The sequence below is a fragment of the Siphateles boraxobius genome, unplaced genomic scaffold, assembly GCF_051911475.1.
Source record: "Siphateles boraxobius isolate OS27281-9 unplaced genomic scaffold, OSU_SipBor_1 35, whole genome shotgun sequence".
Taxonomy (NCBI): Eukaryota; Metazoa; Chordata; class Actinopteri; order Cypriniformes; family Leuciscidae; genus Siphateles; species Siphateles boraxobius.
The window spans coordinates 14,934,086-14,955,188 of record NW_027508975.1 but is presented as its reverse complement, the minus strand read 5'-3'; the positions used below and the strand labels follow the sequence as shown (position 1 = coordinate 14,955,188).

At 37.2% G+C, this 21,103-nt stretch overlaps 1 protein-coding gene across 1 annotated transcript; it reads left to right on the top strand.

The window, feature by feature from the left end:
* Positions 1-5,693, top strand: pex11b (peroxisomal biogenesis factor 11 beta). Its single transcript, XM_077196531.1, has 4 exons — positions 1-276; positions 3,148-3,263; positions 4,134-4,335; positions 4,844-5,693. Exons 1-4 carry the CDS (start codon positions 221-223, stop codon positions 5,259-5,261), a joined length of 792 nt encoding a protein of 263 aa, XP_077052646.1. The 5' UTR covers positions 1-220; the 3' UTR covers positions 5,262-5,693.
* The last annotated feature ends 15,410 nt before the right edge of the window (positions 5,694-21,103 follow it).

The window sequence follows — 21,103 nt, the reverse complement described above, 5'->3', positions numbered from 1 at the left end:
CCTCTTCAGCTGCCGTTCACGGACGAACTGTCAAAGCGACAAAAACATCAAGCGCAACAGACCAAGTATGCAACATACTTCTAGCACCAGACTGCTCTCAAAAGTACCTATTGTCTGAAAACATCAAGGATTTCTACGGTCAGCTTGGTTAACCTGTATCTGGCGCCGTGATTATCAGTGAATACGCGCGTGAAGCACGCACGGGCCCAGTGTGTGTACGATGGAGTCATGGGTGAGATTCAGCTCGCAGAGTCAAGCCAAAGAACGCGTGTTCAGGTACACAAACACTCACTGCATGCATCCTTACAGCACTACCACTAACGTTACATGTACTACATGTTTCCTTGACTGCGTGAACTTTGTAGTCTGTTTAGATACTTGAAAGTGCTGCATTGGAAGAGTCTATACTTTTCCCCTCCATCTACGTTACCTAACAATTAGTAAAACTAACAACAAAGCACAGTGGCATTCACATGTTTTTGGTTATGGTATTGTGTCTTTGGGTAAAGGTCCATGTAAATATGGTATGTGAATATAAAACTCATTCAGTTCAAAATTACTTTCATGTGTACTGTAATTATACTATAAAAGCATTGTTTACAAAAAAAAAAGAACAAAAATATCCCCAAGCAACCAGGCATTTGAGCGCAGATGCCACTTGTTATGGTTCCTAATGCATGGGGTTTTTAAACCGGGGTCTCGGCCCCCAGGGGGTCCACATACAAAGTTGTAGTAAAAAATTGTATACAAAAACTGATAATAATAAAAAATATATTATAGATGTCCTTGCAGTGCAATTATAGATTGAAGTACTGAGTAATCTTAATTAAAAACATGTACTTACGATTGGGTTTGGTTTAGGGTTAGTTGCATGTAATTATGTATAAGTATGTGTAACATATATTACAAGGAGGACATTGTAAAATAAAGTGTTACCTAAAACTAAATAATTATTACAAAATAAACAGTTACAGAAGGACATTATTCGGATTTCTAATGACTGTTTTTTTTTTAATGCTGAGATGAATGGCTCTTTAGTTTATTATATGTTATGTTTCTCTTCAGGTTTATATTTCTGGTGGGTAAAAAAGGATACAGTGTCACTTTTAATTAATTTAAGAAAAGAAAGTATTTTCCCATACAATATTTTACGTATATTTCTAGCATTTTGTTTTTATAAATAAATGTACAGTTCTGCTCATATGTTTACATACCCCTTGCAGAATATGCATGAAGACACAACACTTTTTGAATTGGAACATCAGGGTAAATTATACAAATTTTGTCTTCTGGGAAACATTAGGTAGTTTCTGAAGGGCAGTATTAAATGGAATAAATAAATAAATCTTTAAACAAAATAAGAAAAATATCCCCCCCTCCCCCCAGCTCTTAAAGGACTAGCACGCTCATCGGATAGCTGCATGCTATGTTACTATGTAAGCCAACTAAAAAACACTAAGAACGAGAAATGTTTAAATTCACAATCTATATTCTATAGCTTCGGTTATATAATAGTATATGAAACATATAAGTTAAAAGACATTAATGACTCGTTATAACGTGGTTCAAACATCTTCTATAATAAAGTGATTGTGTCTGATTTGTAACCAGGCACAGTGAAAACTTCCTTTGAACCAATCGGATTGCTTGGGTCCTAAGCTGGGACCCAATACTTCAGTGGGACCCAACACCTCACCACACCGGCAACAAAACAGGACAATCTCGTGCACTGAAAATGTCAGAAACTCTCAGTAGCTGTGTTCAGTTCGAACCGGAGTCGGACAATAATGCATACAGAGCCAGAGATATGCTGTATGAAGATAGAACAGGTATAGTTTAAATTAATTACAGTGATAACTTAAGCTGTCATTTTGCATTTATCCACTAGTACAAGCCTGTTGTAGCGGACCTCGTCCAAATGATGGCAGAAACTTTCAAAGTTTATTGTACTTCACACAAAAGATCAAGCGTCTGTTTCACTCCAGAAAATCACCGTAAGAGCTGAATAAACAGAGATCAAGAAGTGCGCATTAAAGTCTTATCCATAAACTCTCTCTCCCCATTTCATTATCAACATACACAGCGAAGTACACAAAACACTCGTTACAACTAACAGTAAACAAATATACAGACCGTATGTCTTTTTGGGGGGTGCTTAACAAACTGGTAAACTTTATATCTGTAAAACAACTCCTATGAACTGTAATAAAGTGCGTGCGCTCCCTTCCATTACTGCCGTGAACAGTATCGCTCCGGAGACTGTAAGCTGGATCACGAACAGTTGGTACTGATCCATCCTTGAGTAAAAATTTTTTGTATAGTTTTGTATTGACCCTCATTTACGAACAGTCTGGTGTAAAATGATTCGCTCAGATATAAACAAATTTAGCTATATTGGGGCACAGTCCCTTCGCTACAGCTGCTCCGGTCTGGAGAAAATGGCGGACAGTGTTCAGCTCACTCAGCACGGGGTCTATGCAGAGTCCGTCAACAGTCGTGGGCGGGGCCTGTACAAAGTGACTTCCCTTTGTACAGAATCTGCAAACGGCTTGTTCTGAGACACTGCTTATGATTTATGGGGATTTAAAAAAAGAAGTGTATTTTTTATCATTATTGGGTGTTTGTGTACACAGACTGCCAACGCACATTTATACTCAAAAGTGAATTTGCATGATAGGTCCCCTATGCATCATCTTGCCGTCCTGAGCATCAGTCAATGTTTTCACCTTTTTAATAGTTATGTATGAATCCCTCAATTGTCCTCAGTGTGCAAAGATGGATCTAGCAATCATACAGTCACTTATGGGAAAGATGGTAGAAAACCAATGAATGTGCGGGACCTGAAGGATTTTTCTATAGAACGGTGCTCAGTTTAACTGCTCAGGAAAAACAAGGGACTCATGAACAACTATCACAAAACAAATATATAGATTATGCAAGGGTAGCCATGTAAACTTATGAGCAGAACTGTATTTGTATCCTTCCCTCTCAAAGGGAAAATCATTTTTAGGGGTCCGTTGCATCAAAAAGTTTGAAAACCCCTGATCTAATGCAAAGACATTCAGACATTAGTAAGGATGTAACTGTCCAAATGAATGTTGGTGCAGTGTAAATGCTCATTTTCAATAACTGATTGTGTTTGAACAGGGCTGCCCAGTACGCCTGCACACTGCTGGGTTACACGCTGCAGAGAGGAGGAGCCAGAGCAGAGCTGCTCAGCACCATTAAACAGCTGGAAGCCCACATGAGCCTGACCAGAAAATGTACGTTTGAGCTCTTCTGCCAGAAGCAGTGGTCAGTAGAATGGGGGTTGGGCACAACTGGCTCTCTTTGGGTTTTGATAAGAGAATTTGAATTGACAGGATGCTGGATTGGAATGGCAGAGGTGGAATTTACTGAATTGCGATTTAAAGAAATTCAGCTCAATCACAAGTTTTCATAAGAGAAAGTCCAATGCAAGTTTGCTGTAAAATAGAATTAATAGCTTAGTTAACCGTGAGAGACACAGCATAGCAGAATGGCAGCATTTGTAAAAAGCATTTAAATAATACCCAATTTTTTATTAAATATGGGTAAAAACTACACATAACAGTAGCTGACACTTATCACAATGGTTTTCATATTACAGTAACTGCCATTATAAAATGTATCTATTTGCAATAGAAAAAAAGTAACTGACATCATATGTATACATATGTATGTATGCGTGTATGTATATATGCATGCATGCATGTGTGTGTGTGTGGTATGTATGCTTGTGTGTATGCATGCTTTTATGTATGTATGCATGTGTGTATATACTGTATGTATGTATGTGTGTATCAATGTATCAATGACATTTTACAACCCTAAATGCCCAGCATTGCTATTTTTACATTTTTACGTTAAACCACAATGTAATTTTTGCCTAAATGAAATATTGCTAATATCTTCCTAAAGATATTAAAGGGTCTCTAAGGGTTGATTTAGACTTATTATCCCTACTAATACCGATACTAATAAGGAACACTAATTTCTCTAAGTAGTTCTATAAAGTGGCCCCTGTTGGCTAATCTCTTTTCACTCACAGAATCTAGTTATGTTAATATGGCTCAGTGTTTGATTGATGCTGTCTGTCCATGTGTTTGTCTCAGTGATGCGGTTAGGGAACTCCGCTGAAGCTCTGGAAGCAGCGAAACGCACTGTGCATCTGTCCGACTGCGTGCTCCGTCTCTGCGTCACAGTGGCCCATCTCAACAGAGCTATGTATTTTGCCTGTGATAATGTACTGTGGGCTGGCAAAACAGGACTACTGCCCGAACTGGACCAAAACAAATGGAGCCAGAGGTCGTTTAGGTGAGTGCTAGTTTCATTTGTTTTCTTTGCGAAATTAACTTTTTAAACTATTTCCTATTAAAATATATATATATATATATATATATATATATATATACTGTATATGTACGTGTGTGTAATTTTAGTGTTTTTTTTTTCTTTTCTTTTTTTCTGGTAAAAGTTTATTTTATATAAATTTACGAAAATGTTTAATGCTTTTAGTTTAATTTAACGATAATAATGATTATTACAACACACACACACACACACACACACACACACACACACACACACACACACACACACACACACACACACACACACACACACACACACACACACACACACACACACACACACACAAGAAAATGTTATTAACTTGCATCACCTTGACTTGAATTTGCATCACCCTGTTTTACTAAAGTCTATGGTGATGGCTGGATATTTAAATATTTTGAGCACAGTGCAAAATGTTTTTTTTTTATTGTTTAATTTAATAACCTGTCTTTCTCTCACTTCCTGTAAACAGATACTATTTGTTCGCACTCATCCTCAATTTAACCCGAGACGCGTATGAAATCCGTCTTCTGATGGAGAGAGAGTCCCGCAGCAATTCAGCTAAAAGCTTTAACTCCAGTCCGTCTTCCCTCACGCCGACCCCAGAGAACGGAGAGTTCCCTTTAACCCCGTCTCCTTCCTCAGCGATGTCTCCCGTCCCGATGTTCACAGCCGGGCTCAACAAGCAGTTCTGTCTCTTGATCACTGTGCTGCGCAACAACCCTCCGCTGCTCCTGGACCTCCTGAAGAACCTGTGTGACGTGTTTATACCGCTGGACCGGCTGGGTTTGTACCCCACGGGGTCGGGCTTTGTGGGAGCCTGCGGCCTCACGTCCTCTATCCTGTCCATTCTCACTATAGTTCACCCCTGGCTCAAACTCAAGCCCTGAGTGACACATCATAACTACATATCCTGTTGCTTTGTTTCTAAAGAGAACCTCTCTTGAGGTTGTGTTGATAATGGAAAGAAGAATGTTTGCTCCTTTATACCCAGTTTAATTGCACATTCAAAACCTTTTTTTCTCTGTGTGGAAAAACTAAAAACAAGATCTGGCCTAATCTGATTAAAACAAGCAAAAAAAGCTTTGTTAAACAGTTATTAAAGTCTGTTTAAAGGAATGCAAGTCTGAAAATGTCCTAGTCTGTCACCATATAATGGTGTAGTTTTCAGTTCTAGTGTAGTAAAAGCACAGAACTACAAATGGTACGCTTACTATACTTACTATTCAGAATCATACCTTTCTCTTAAGGGTGAATCATTGAAGAAATGTCAAGGTCATGTTTCATCCCAAAATGAAAAATGTTTTTGATGAAATGAAAAATTTATAAAAGTTTTATAAATTAAATCTAGTACAATAAATACTATCATGACCTTTACAAATGTAAAGCAAAAAAAAAAGGATTAACCTTGATTAAGACTTATCTTAAGTGTTCATTCCCAAGTTTTTTTCCCCTTTAGATTTGTGAATTTATTAAAAAAAAATTTGTTTATACAGATCTCATGAAATTCACTCTAAATTACAGAGCTTAAAACATTTTCAAATCCTTTAGTGTCAAAAACTTACCAAACATTATTGTACAATGATAAAACGGTTACGGTTAAAAATATTTATATATATATATATATATATTGTATCTGTTTGAAGCTGTTTCTTGCTTTTCACTTCCTGTAGTTGTGAATCTCGGCATTTTGTTACCAAACTCATTTCAAAACTATTTTACTAGTTTACTACTTTTTTTTTTTTTTTTTTGCTGTGATTAATGAAATATCAACCAAAAAACAAATTAAAAATGATTATTTTTATTTATTCTTAATGAATAAAAACTACATAACTCACATTGTGCTGTTATTTAGTTGTTGTTTTTTTAAATTGTGAGCCTTGAGCCAGGAGCATATGTATATGTGACTATTTTCTTTTAAACTGAACAATATTTTGAAACTTCCTAAATGTTAATACTATGCACCACTGAATGTCGACATGATGGAGCTGTGAATCTAACTTTTGAAATAAATAACGCCTTGAATTTTATTCTTCTCTACTCTGACTTTCCCCTAGTTTTCCTTGTGCATTAAATCTCAACCATTTTAAACATTTTATCGAATCAAAGTTCCTTGAACTTTCTAGCTAGAGTCAAAGCTGCTATTTGAAGCTCATCAATGATTAATCTGTTGTGTTGAATCACTGCATTGCCCTTTCTTGCTATGCAGCATCTCACCAGTAGAGGAAAACATAACACAACATTTACTACCGGAAACATGAAATCATTTCAGTAGGCAGCAGGTTTCTGGCAAGAAAATAAGATAAATAAACCAGTACTCAAAAACCTTTTTGTCTGAGAACACTTAGATGGTTTTGTTGATGTGAAATGATTAAGATAAACATTGCTAAGTGTGAAAATATAAATTCATGATTTGCATAAAAATGTCCACACTAAAACAATGTAAACTGAGTTTAAAACTGCCATAGTGTTTAATGTTGATCACATGCTTAAGCATTGTCCTTATGGAAGTTTGTTATTGATGTGTTTGATGGCAGAAAGCACATTCCCTCCTGCTGTGAAAGCTGCGGTGGGGGTCTGTCCTCCTCCTACTCTCTCTTTAGTTACATCACACTGATTCAGATGCTGTGTCACTCCCACATGGCTGCATTTTTGCATTACCCCCCAACCCTCTCGTTCTCTCTATCAGGATCAAAATCACTTTTAATAATCCAGAAGCCTACATGTTTTCTATACTGGGCAGCATGCAGATTCTCAAGAGAGGGTGTTGGTGGAACAGTTATATGAAATGCTAGGTACACGAGTCTTGATTTTTTGGTAACATTTTGAGTGTTTTCAGTAGGAAGCTATGACATAAATGATGACCAGGATGTGAAGGGGCCAAGAGTGGTCATCAAAACCACCCACAATCACCCACAACAGATGCTCTCTTTCATAGGTTTCTGTTTATATCTCATTCTACATCCTTGCTAATCAGGCTATACTCTTTTACCTGGTACATAAACGGACCCTCTTTATATGAAGTGTCTTTAACTCGTATGCACATTTAAATTAATCATATGATATAGTGTGATATGATGTACACTTATTGTGTACATGCTTGTTTTTATGTTGAACTTGTGCTTAAAAATACCTGCATGTTATTACATCCACAAAAAGGTTCAAAAAGTTTTTTTTTAATACACAGTGATGCCATAGAAGAACTATAGACTTGTGTACGCCCGTTACCGGGAGACAGTGATTATAGTTTAAAATGTTATACATATGGATATTTTTTCTTACACAAATGCATTGCTTCACTACAGACGGCATTTATTGACACCCTGTATGGACTCCTTTTATTATGGATGGATACACTTTTTGGAGCTCTAAATCTCAGTTACTATTCACTCCCATTATACAGCTTGGAAAATCCAGGATATTTTTAATATAACTCCGATTGTGTTTGACTGAAAGAAGAAAGTCATATACACCTAGGATGGCTTGAGGGTGAGTAAATTATGGGATAATTTTCATCTTTGGGTGAACTAACTAACCCTTATAAAAGAACCTGTTTCCACTATAGATAACCTTTTGAGGAAATAAAAGGTTCCATGGATTTGAAAGGTTCTTGGAATCATAGATGCCAATAAAGAACCATTATGTTTAAGAGTATCACACTGTTGACCCTTCCCTTTAACCCAGCCATTAAACCCTCTTAAACCTAAGCATGCCACAAAACCTGTCACTAACCTTCTCTTCCGAGGCCTCTCACCTCACCTACTTATTGTATACAACATGCACACAATAATACATCGTACCAAACAATTTTTTTTAACTCAAGTACATCGTAGTTAAAGACATTGGACCACATAAACTATTATCGTTTTATAGGCTCCCAAAATGTGGTAGTCATAGAGACACTGAATGTGATTGAGATAAGCACAACGACTTCCAGTGAGGTCCAGGTCTGAGTCTCAGACATTTGCACCTCGCCAGGAAAAGATCTGGACACACACAGTGCCGCAGACAGTAACATTAAACCAGGACACACAGCATTTCTGATAAAGATGATGAGAGAGAGGATGAGTAATGTTTGGCTCGTCCCAACAGTGCAAGTCTTCATGAATCTGTGCCAAGAGCTTAATACTGTGTTAATAGACAAATGATTGTCTGTGAACTCCTTACATAAGCTCAAGTTTGACCTCTTAAACCAATCACATTATCGCCAACCAAGGTGGTCTATCCCCCCAAAATACTGTCTGTAGCAAATGGGCATTAAAAAGATGTGTTGACAGTGGTTAGAAATCCAGAACCATGGACTTACCAAATTAATTTTAAGATCCTTATTTAAAAAAATCATGGAAATCATAAAAAAATCTAACTTATTTAATCAGGAATTGATCCATCAATCCATCCATCCATCCATTCGAGAACCCTAAATATTGTTTAACTAACTTTTCTGGAAAGAATTTCGGAGTCACTGTCCTTCCCATGAGTATTCCCTACACAGATCATTTTATGATACACTTCTTTGACTGGATTTCCCCACCACACACTGTATATTGTACTATAAGGTCATATTATCTATCCGTCCTGAACAATAATCAGCCCTGAGGTCTATGGTTTATCTTTTGTCGAGAGCTGATTCATACAGAAAGTGTTTCAATGGACGGATCATGTGTCTTTATTGTGCACACAATCCTATCAGATGTGTGAGATGATTCAGATCAGCCCGCATGTCCTGTGATTGCATATGAACCGGATACGTGCTGCAGGGATGAGTGGAATACAGGGGAGGGAACGGGTCGTGCTTGAAATTCTGTCATCTCAATGCAGAAGATAATCACAGCGCTGTGGCATTATCAGGACGCCATTGTGCAAAACTCTGTATGACAAAGGGGACGTCAGGTGAAGTGATATGAATACCTGCCACATTCAGCTGATCTAGATACATCAACAGTATTACCATCCTGGAAAGGTCAACATTGTTTATGGTTTATATAATATAGTTTGTGCAGTTCAAATAGGGCATATCTATTTTATACACTTTATAGTCCATTATAAGTCATTCATTATATACACAAGATTATAGTGTGCAAGGTTCATTATCGTTCAAATGTTTGGGTTCAGTAGGATTTGTTGTTTTTGAAAGAAATTAATACTTTTATTCAGCAAGGGCGCATTAAATTGGCTAGAGTGGCAATATATTAATAACTTTTGTAATGTTTATAAAGATTTAAATTGCTGTTCGTTTGGACTTTCTATTAATCAAGGAATCTTTTAAAAAAATATCGCTTTCCAGAATATTATCAAGCAGCATGACTGGTTTTAACATTGATATTAATATGAAATGTTTCTTGAGCAGCAAATCAACATATTAGAATGATTACTGAAGGAGCATGTAACACTGAATACTGGAGTTATGATGCTGATAATTCAGCTTTGACATCACAGGAATAAATTACATTTGTAAAATAGATTACAATAGAAAACACTTACTTTATAGAGTAATATTAATTCACAATATTACTGTTTTACTATATTTTTGATCAAATAAATATAACTTTGGTGAGCACAAGTGATTTCTGTCTTTTGACAGAGAGATTAAAAAATCTTTCCGTTCCCAAACTTTTGAATGGTATGTATATCAAAGTAATATTGTCTGAAACCCTAACTGTACCATGGTACTGTCACAGTAACTTATGACATGTTTCTAAACATGTACTAGAGCTGCATCATGTTTGTCAGGGGTTTTTCGTTTTCTTCCTCTTCTTTTCTGCTCTGTGTTTTTCATAAAGCAGCAGCATCAGTGAAAAAAAAAATTGGTGTAGGATTTACTTCGAAACAAATTACAGTAAAAAATTGCTATAAATTTCACAAATAATTACAAACAAAGGGCAAGTAATTAAACACATTAAATTAAATGTGAGATTTTGAAGTAGAAAGACTGAAATAGTATTTTCTTGTAAAACATACTCCAGTAATCTGTTTTATTAGGTAAAATATCAAACCAAGTTGCATCTGCAATCAAAACATGCTACGTGTTCCAAATAAAATTTTGGGGTCACATTTGAATTGCCAAACATGCAGGGTGACATGTTTAGACTGAAACAAGACGAAGTGCTTAAGCTCTTTCCTATTTGAACGAATTCAATGGCTAATGGTATAAACCACTGCTTTTATCACCATAACAAGTGTTTCATTCATTTCCTGGACTACATCAAAATCACATGCTGAATATTTTAATTTCCTTATTTCCCACATGGGGAAATGAACTGCGGCTGAAACATTCAAATACTAACAATGCTGTTGTGGGCCGTGGGTTTACAAGGGCAGCTGTTTGGTATGAGTCTTACGAAATACCCTCAGGTCCTTGTGTGGGCCTGGCCCGGCAGTAGATATCCCTCTGGGACTGAAGAAGGGGAGTGAAGACCAAATATGCCCAACCCTGCTTGTCCTTCTGTCACTGGGGAGTAAAAATACTGCAGCTACGTGCTGCCCGCCGAGCCTCATTCTCCAATGCAGCGTGTCCAAGAATCCTCTGGGAGAGTCTGTGTATGGCTGGATGTAGTGTCTGCACTTCGTAGGGCAAAGTATGGGACATAAACTCTCATGGAAATCAGCAAAGCAAAATAAATATACAATGTAACTAAATGAAAAACTTAGAAAAACTAAAAATTACTTACACTGTTACACACCTCGGGTCGTTAGTGACCCAATACAAATGAATGGGAAAACAATTATTTTATAATTTTATAGTTTTTTCTTGTTATTTAGTTTATAATGAATTGATTGAAGAATATTTAAAAAATTAATGTCTAACTTTAAAAAATTAATGAGGACGGTAGTGAATGACATAATTGTCATTGACATACGTGTCATTAAAGACATGAGGTATGAGTTTTAAGGGGTTAATTAATTTAAAATTAAATAATTTATTAAAATAATTGATATTAATTTGTGTATTTTTTTACATAAATATTAAGAGTTTATACATAATAGTTTGGTATGACAAACAGAGCAGAATACAAAATATAAATATCTAATTTTCCATGTGCTTCACTGCAGAATTTAATAAAGACTTTATTTTTCAAAGGATGTTCTGGTGTTCTGTGCATCCAGCTGGCCTTTGTCACTAATCTTGATAAACAACTTAGCCTTCTTTGAGGTCTGTGTGAGGGTGAAGAATGATATACTGCTTGATATGAAAACCTGGCTTTGCCTACGTGAGGTATGAGGTTCAGCGCTGTCGAACAAAGACTCAGAGATAAAGCAGGAGAGGAGAAACGTGGAGATAACAGACGGACTGCCAATAACACTCTGACTGCTGTTGGCAATGGTGCCACTGAGCTGAAACTCTGTATAGATGCTTAATGACTTGATCTAACATCAGCTAAGTGCTATACTGTTCATATTCATTTTACATTTACACATTTGCAAATCTTAAACCTCATAACTCTCTGGATCATACTTGGAAAATATACATGCAGTGCAATATAGTAGATGTCCATATTAGAGCAAAGACAACTAAATAAACAATCTCAAATACTGAGGATGTAGCCTAGAGTAACTGGTACTCAACCCGCTCCACGCAGGATTCTAACTCGGGTCACCGGCATGGGAGGCGGGTGCGCTAACAAGGACGCTAAAGAAAACAGATGCATCTTGAGGTCAGAGGAGTGAGGTTTACACACACAGCTCTTACTGGCCTACGTACGTTACACTCACCCCCCTAAGCCTAACTCCCATCAGGGTCACGGCACCAAATGTAACCGGTCCAACACGACCTGCACTAAGCGGGATTCGTACCCGAGTCGATGGCATGGGAGGCGGGCATGCTAACAAGGACTAAAGATTGCAGGCGCTTAGTTATACTTTTTACAGACATATTACAGTTTTAATTTGTATTAAATACATCTTTATATACATTACAAAGTGCATTATTTAAAAAAGTGTACTTACAGTAAGTGTGTTAAGAAACGTAGAAAGTAAACTCCATTTAAATGGCCTTTTATTTCATTAATATTACGTGCAAGTAGAGTTTAATAAAATATAACTTATGATTTGGAGGACACTACAAGACAACTGCACATTCTGTACAATCAAGTGCACTCCTTGTTCTCAAAGGTTTTCAGAGAGAGAGCAAACCTACAACCCATGAGTAAGAGTTTTCATTCATTTCACATGTGTAGAATGTTTATACAATAGTGTGAAGACACAGCAGCAAAAAAATGGCTCATTTTAACCTCAGGGCAAAGAGTGGGTGGAAAATCGTCATGCAAAAACTAAAATATGACTGTGGTTGTTGGAAAAAAACAAACATTGACTAACAATTTTAGTGAAGCTCACAGACAAAAATGGAAAAAAAACACAGTCCTGTAAAAACCATGAGATTTGATGGTTTTAGCTTTATTTGACCATTTAATGAATTGATGTAAAGCTGCATAACACCGTGGACTTCCACAAACAGTATATTTCATTCTCTCTCATTTTCTGTTCCTCATCCCTTGTTTCATAGCCGTTTTTCTTGTCTGCTTAACTCAGCTCCACACGGTTCAGCCTCACCACCCCTGAATGCACAGATACTTTGGCATGGCTGGGCAGAAAGCCCTAAAAGGACCAACAGCAAAGAGGTCTGGATCATACACAAACAACACACACACACACACACACACACACACACACACACACACACACACACACACACACACACACACACACACACACACACACACACACACACACACACACACACACACACACACACACACACACACACACACACACACACAAATCAAAGATCTCATGCAATCTGAGAATGTGCTGTTGTCTGCTGTTCTCCATGTTACACAGGGACACAGAAAAAGCCATTATTGTCTCGTTTTCCTGAGCTCAGCTCATAGAAAACAAGGACGGCAGCCACTGGACACCTGGGAGCAGTAATGAAAACTATGAAAAGCAGCCAAGAGATGCAGGTCAGGAGGCTGGTGCCTCTAATGAGTATCAGTGATTACATTATACAGCACTGCTCAGCTGAGGGTGGTCCAGCTATGGTGGCCATTCAAACTAAGGCCTCTGTCTTAAAAAACAGTTCATCCAAAAATGAAAGTTCTGTCATCATTTACCTTCAGCCTCATGTCATTGCAAACCTTATTTTTTCAATGTTTCAATTGTTTTTTTGTCCATGCAATTATAGTTTGACTTTGTATGTACATATTTTTAAAACATCCTTGTTCAACATTCTTTCCAATAACAGCTCATATCCGCTGGCAGCACAGTGGCAGAGTGCACGTACTTCATAGTACACAAACATCACGCACATCTCCATTATATTTAGCAAGGAAGTATTTCTGTTTCCTGGGAATGAGGTGCCTTTTTGCACTGTTCCAGACCCAGTTTCACCCAAACCTATACATAGGTTACTCAAACCTTAACCTATGTATATTTTAAGAGCTAGTGTAATTCTGGTCTCTGATCACACCAAAGGGTGACCTCACACAAACTGTTCCTTTCCCATGATCCAGCCACCCTGAACCAGCTGATGTTACCCTACCAGACCCCATTTGTAAATACAATGCCAAATTATCATGGAATGTTTGGTAAAGCTTTATATTACAGCCTGGAAAGTACTGCGTAATTAAGACGAATTTACAGCGTAACTTTCGGTAATTATAGTGTACCTATGAAGTACTTGCAAGTATAAGGGAACAATATGTAAAGTTTGGGAATAAAGGGGTAACAACCAGGAGAATTAAAAAATATGTTTACTGTAAGTATTATAGAACTGAGGGGTATTATTCTACTATTATGATACAACAATCTTACATTTGGGAGCAATTTAGCAAGAACATTGTGTACCTTTTACAAAGGTGTATAGGCTTTTTAAAAATTACAGGGTACATATCTACATGCATTTATTTTTGATGGCAAAAGTGCAGATATTTAAGTTAGGGCTTACAATTTTCAAGGCAAGTAAAGCTAAAACTATTGCATTTTTTTTAAATACTGGGAAATATACTTTTGTTCCATGTAGTTACAGGGTAAGTGTGACATCGCGGGCCGTATTAAAAGTGGTTCTTGTTACCCTCTTGTTTCATGTAGTTACAGGGTGTACAATAAAAATACATACAATCTAATATCACTGAATAGGAAAACTTTATTTGAAAAACAACTTATTACATTTGGTCTGAAGCGATAGTCTACAGTTTAAAAAGTTTAAAATATTGTAATTTTTTCACTTCAGAAGACATTGATCCATCCATTGGGGTCGTATGGATTACTGCAGTTATTGCTGTATGTGCTGTTTGATGCTCCAACTTTTAAGGAACACATGAGCTTACATGATAAGTATTCCTAGAGATGTATTTTTTATTTTTCTAAAAACCTTCAATTGTGTTAATCTGATGCAGGAAAGTTGTACCTCTTGGATGGTATGAGGGTAAAAGATGAGTAAATGGTGAGGATTGGGTGTACTGCATTTTCTTTTAATACAGAATAGCAAGAGACATGATTTCTTATTCAGATTCATCAGTGGAAAGAAATAAAAAGAAGAGGAACAAGCGGAAGAGAAAAAAGGAAGGACAAAATGTGCTACTTTATATCAAGACTTAAGCATTTGAAATGATTTGTTGATTAAAAAAAGCAGTTTTAAACAAAAAAGAAGTGTTGTAAATCTGTTTTGAATTAAGTTGTTTTTTTAAAATAAAGGTTTCTGAGACAGTGATATTGTATTGTGTATGTATTTTTATTGTACTTACCCTGTAACTACATGGAACAAGAGGGTAACAAGCACCACTTTCATTTACGGCCCGCAATGTCTCACTTACCCTGCATGGAACAAGAGGGGAAAAGTGGCGATTCTAGGGGGTCAGGGCCACCCCTGAAAGCTCATTGGCCACCCCTGTGGCCACCCCAGATCTGATAGGTAGTTGGTCAAGTTCGTCAACACAAGAAACAAGAGAAATGCTGTCAATCAATGATGACAGCTGATCAACTGATTTAGGGCCAGTTTTACATTTTTAACTAACACCGTAATGGTCGTACTGAGGCTGTTAGAGCTGATTTCTGCACAGCGGACGTTTGGCCATGCAGGTCAGGTGACCCATGAGATGAGCGCGCTGGCTGCTGCTGCTCCGTGAAACAGGAGGACGATTTTTCTAGATGTGTGTGTTCAATAGAGCTAATGTTATATTTTTGGCCAACCCGTGTGTGAAATATAGTGTGACAGTCTAGATTTAAGTTATAACACAAGAACAAGCTGTGACTTATTTATTTGCTCTGTTATTTAAGGGCTGTTTTTGTTTGTATCAGTTAGCTCATCTTCACTTAAATTAACTTATTAATGTATGCTGAATCAAAGCCAATGTTTAAATTTATACCTTCATCGGGGCCTTGGATATGAATACTATCTTAGTTGAAAACCACTTTTTGCACATTTTCATACATCACAAGGCATCCTAATGATATTATTCAGTCATCAGGCCATCCTCTGTGTTACCTGTTACCCGTGTTTGCTTTACTAGTTTAAGTCCCCTCTTGTGGTTAAATAAAAACACACCTGGCAAAGAACAAATTAAGAAATTCAAATTCCAGTATCTCTAACAAATTATATCTAAGCTAAATAATAACATATACTAAGCATGTAAAGAACAACAAATATTTATGTTTTTTTTCTTACAAGCTTAGTTTTTCTTTTGCTTTTACAGGTAAGGTCCTATCTTTAAGCATTTTGGTTTGTCCTGTTGGATTTCTGTGTTTTTATGTAACCACAAGATGGTGCCTCAATTAGTAAAGCAAACTCAGGTAACAATACAGGTGACACAGATGATGAGTTGATGACTGATGCATGTTATTCTATATAGGATGAGTTAAGAGCAGTTTATTTTGCTACTCTAATCTAACTTATGCAGAGACAAGTTAATCCACTACAAGAAAATAGCTCTTAGAAAATGTTTACCCTATCCTGACCATAATTACTGATTAAAAATAGACATGTTAAAATAACCAGAGATACTTGGGGACTGTGATAGGTGGTTAGGACTGTTTTTAACAGGATAGTCATCTTTATTTGACAGTTATGAGACAGGAAATCATGGGAGAGAGAGAGGATGTGACATGCAGCAAAGGACCGGGATTCGAACCATGGTCGGCTGCGTACATATACGCATTAACTTTGCTATGCCATGGCCACCCCACACTAGCTTTGTGTCGCATTTTGGCCACCCCCCAAAAAATGTCCTGGATACGCCACTGGGTAACAAGCTCCACTTTCATTTACGGCCCACAATTTCATACTTACCCTGTTACTACATGGAACAAGAGGGTAACAAGCACCACTACATGAAACAAGAGTATCTTTCCCCTATATTTAAGCAAAAATTGCAATCGTTTTAGTTTTCAGTGCACTTTTGTTAGAAAGATTACTGTATACATGCATAGATATGTACCCTGTAAGTAATTATTAAAAAGCCTATACAGTATGTATTGGTACACCATTATTACAAACATTTTGCAGTGTATGTTCTTGCTAAATTGGTCCTAAATGCAAGATTGTTGTATCATAATTGTAGAATAAGTACCCCTTAGTTCTATAATACTTACAGTATACATATTTTTATTCTCCTGGTTGTTACCCCTTTATTCCCCAAACTTGACATGTTTTTCCCTTATACTTACATCTAAGTACTTTATGGATACACTATAATTACAGAAAGTTACACTGTAAAATCGTTTTAATTACGCAGTACTTTCCGGGCTGTATGAGAGAGAGAGAGAGAGAGAAAGAGAGAGAGACAGAGAGAGAGAGAGAGAGAGAGAGAGAGAGAGAGAGAGAGAGAGAGAGAGAGAGAGAGAGAGAGAGAGAGACAGAGAGAGAGAGAGAGAGAGAGAGAGAGAGAGAGAGAGACAGAGAGAGAGAGAGAGAGAGAGAGAGAAAGAGAGAGAGACAGAGAGAGAGACAGAGAGAGAGAGAGAGAGAGAGAGAGAGACAGAGAGAGAGAGAGAGAGAGAGAGACAGAGAGAGAGAGAGAGAGAGAGAGAGAGAGAGAGAGAGAGAGAGAGACACAGAGAGAGAGAGAGAGAGAGAGAGAGAGAGAGAGAGACAGAGAGAGAGAGAGAGAGAGAGAGAGAGAGAGAGAGAGAGAGAGAGAGAGAGAGAGATTGGACAGTGGGATATACTGTATAATATGGTCATGTGCCGATACTAAGGTGATTAGAATTCTTATTTTGAAATCCCTTTGAAATATTTTTGAAAGGACACCAAGAAGCTGGTGTTAATATGGAGGTTATGCCCTCTTTAGAAAGATTTCTATGCACTAATCACATAGCATTAGCATGCTGGAGCAGAAATGACTCAATACATTCAATTCCCATTTGATTTTTAAATTGAAAATTTTGCTAAAAAATGCTGGAATGTATTAAAACCCAGGTACTGTTTTCAAGAAATAGCAAGTAAACAGTTATTTAATGACTTCTTGAAGAAATTTCAGGTTTTAATTTAATGATTTAATTTATATAATTTTGATATAAAAAGTTAAAATTATGACATAAAGTCTATATTATGACAATAAGGATCATAAATATGATATGAAAACTGAAACTGTTACATACTAAGTTTTAATTGTCAGATAAAAAGCCATAATTATGAAAATATTTAAATTTTAGCAATTTGTCAAATTTCAATAATAGTAGTATATCCCTATCCCAATTTTCCTTTTGCAATCTCCTGGTGACTTTTTAAGGCATAATTTCAGTATTTTATCTTATAATTATAGCTCATAATTTGAATTTTTTAAATCTCATAATAGACATCTTGTATGTTTGTCTTTTTATGCCATAATTTTGAGTTGTATCTCATAATTATGACAGTATATGTTAAACGTCTGACATATCACGTATTTTGACTATTTTATCTCATAAGTATGACCTTTTTATCTCCTAATTTTGAATTTTTATCTGATATTATTACTTTTATATCATCCTTTTGACTTTTTGTCTTAATTTTAACTGATCTCATAATTTTGACTTAATATGTCATAATTTAAACATTTGAACTTAGGACTTAGGAACTCATAAGTTTGACTTTTTATCTAATTTATTTCTTTAGGTGGTAGAAATAGCCTTCCATGATATGGAGAACAAATTATGCCGTTTGCAGAAGCCTTTGGCTTTTCCATTTTATCTTCACTATGGGCAGCTTTACAACATATACTCAATTATTCTTAAAAAATTAAATGTAATTAAATAAAAAAAAATCTCTGTTAAAAAAGACCATGAATGTGATGTTTAGATCAGAGTCACGTTTCTCTCCTCAGCATGCAGAGTTATTAATTCTGTTTAATATCTGAAACACTTAACCATCTAAGAGGATTACAAAAACTACTGGTTTTTGACTTTCTTTACCCCTTTAACTTTTGCAGGATTTAACAGCAGCAGGAATGCCTTTAATCTGGTTCCTACCTTAATATTTACTTATGGCTACTTATTCCTGCTGTAAACTTTTTTATTTTTATTGCAGCACGTGAGTGGTCTTGTCGACACTTTATGTGACCCCTCATTTGAATCAAGTCAGAATGGTCTTGGATCGTATGGAAAAAGACAAGATTTAGCATAAACTGGTTGACATTAGTCCCATGTTCAAGTTCTGCATTAAAGCCCTACTTTAGAAGCTTTTATTCTGTGGACTATAGTCTTAGCCATGTCAGATTTAGTTCACCACAGAATGAAGACAAGGTAAACAATCGCGAGGGACTTGATAATCACTTAAACTGTATACCAATAAGACGATGGATTAGAAGGCTCAGATTCGAGGAAAAGGTATCAAAAGGTATTAAACTTCTGGTTGGGTTATATTATTCTGTTGAAACAGGAGGTTTAATTTTCAGTGGAAATTTGCTGGTATTAAAAATTTACTTTGCATGGGTTATGTTAGTATAGTAAATTTTATATATATATATATATTTTTTGTTGTTGCACAAAATAAGTTTAATTAACATATTAGAAAAAATAAAGGTAATGAGTTAAGGTAAAACAATTTAAATAAGATATCTGTACATAAAATTGTTTTATTTCAGACAGAAATGTTACCGAGTTCAGCTTAGAAATTTCCTGAATGATCTGGTGAACATAACAAGCACATGTACGACACTTCTCTCTACAGGCAGGAACGAAACGGAAATGCTTTTCAGACTGAGGACAATGCTCTGATCTTGCACGTGTAAGACATGTGTAAGACATGCTGAGAAAAACCAATAGTGGCAATCTGGAGTGAAAATGCAATGTTAAATCTGCCAGCCATTGCTTTATTGATTTTGCTATCACGTTTCAGCTGGAGACACATGCGGAGACACATCTGGCCAAATGCAGGTCAGCTAGAGTTGGTGACATTATTCACGCTGCTTTAGCACAAATACACGTGGGTCACTATGTGCTTTTGAGCTGGTGTGTGACTGCAGGGTGTTCTGACACATTGGCTGCTGTCGCAAAATCCAAGTGGATGCTGCACATTGGTGGTAGTTGAGGAGATTTCCCCCTTCCATATGTAATGAAGCACCGAGAGGGCTTTCCCGCCGAGGCAATCTCCATGGGCCCCTCACGCCTCATAAGCGCTGCCGCCGTTGGAGCCTTCAAAGGAGCGTACTGGTCCTTCTCATGGACAACCAGTCGTGTCATTTGGAGCTCCACCTGACAATCAGATGTCGGTCGCAGCATCAGAGGGGGAGCTTCAGTCTTCTGGAGATGAGAATTCAGCTGCGTTGCCCCCTTCGGGGAGTGTAGCGTTGCCCGAGTTCCGATCCAGAATGGGTGGCTATGCTTTCCCAGGCCACCGAGAAGGTCGGGCTTGCATGGAACCCTCCACCACGTCCCAAACCTTCCCGGTTGGACGTTTGGTTTCTCGAAGCTCCCGGGGCACCACGTCCCTCAGCAGCAGCCATCATTTTTTGGGTTGGGAGTAGGCACAGTCTCGTGGGTACCCCCCGGCCTGTGAAGGGCAATGGGGGTATATGGCGAGCAGGACGAGGCCGAGGGACGTGAGAGAACGGTGCGAGGCCGGTGGTGCGAGTTTTGATGAGCGACACCTGTGAGGCACACCAGTCTCGCATCTCTCACGGAGGAGCGGAAGCATAAAGGAGGAGCGACGACGTGAATGATCGAGAGAGGAACAGGCCTGTGTTTTATGTTGTGTTTTGTTTTATTTTCGGTAGCCAGCAGTCGTCCGGGGCTGCTGGTGGTTCTTTGGTTTGTTTGTTTTATTTTAAATAAAGTATTTTTGATTGTTCGCCAGTTCCCGCCTCCTTCTTCCCTGAACTTTGCTACAGTCACATTTTGTAATATATGCATTGTTTTATTCTTGTAATATGGATTTATTTTCTCATCCAGTTTTCTGAGGAGGCACTGCCTCCCTTTCCTCCTCGTGGGAAACTCTCCTGCTTCAAGGATACTTTTACTGTTCAATATGGTTAGGGTCTGAGGAAGGTCTGAAGGAGGTTATTAATGTACATTGTAGTTCACCATAATTACTTGTCGGTATGTTCGGCAGTACACTTTAACTAGCCTTTATTTCAAGGGAAGGGGTAATTATGAAAATATGCATAAATAAGATCTACTTAAATGAGTCAAAAAAGCAATTGAAGAAATAACTAACTATGAATTTTATTCAATTGCAAATAACATGCTATACAGTGTCCAAAAACATTATAGTCTATAGACTTCAAAGACAGTTTGCTTGTGGCTCTGCCATGTACAAGCAGGC

What these genes read in the sequence shown, in the direction of transcription:
- pex11b (XM_077196531.1), top strand. Translation starts at nt 221, where the DNA reads ATGGAGTCATGGGTGAGATTCAGCTCGCAGAGTCAAGCCAAAGAACGC. An exon ending in GCCAAAGAACGCGTGTTCAG is followed by an intron (nt 277 to 3,147) that starts GTACACAAACAC and finishes GTGTTTGAACAG; the next exon opens with GGCTGCCCAGTACGCCTGCA. An exon ending in TGGAGCCAGAGGTCGTTTAG is followed by an intron (nt 4,336 to 4,843) that starts GTGAGTGCTAGT and finishes TCCTGTAAACAG; the next exon opens with ATACTATTTGTTCGCACTCA.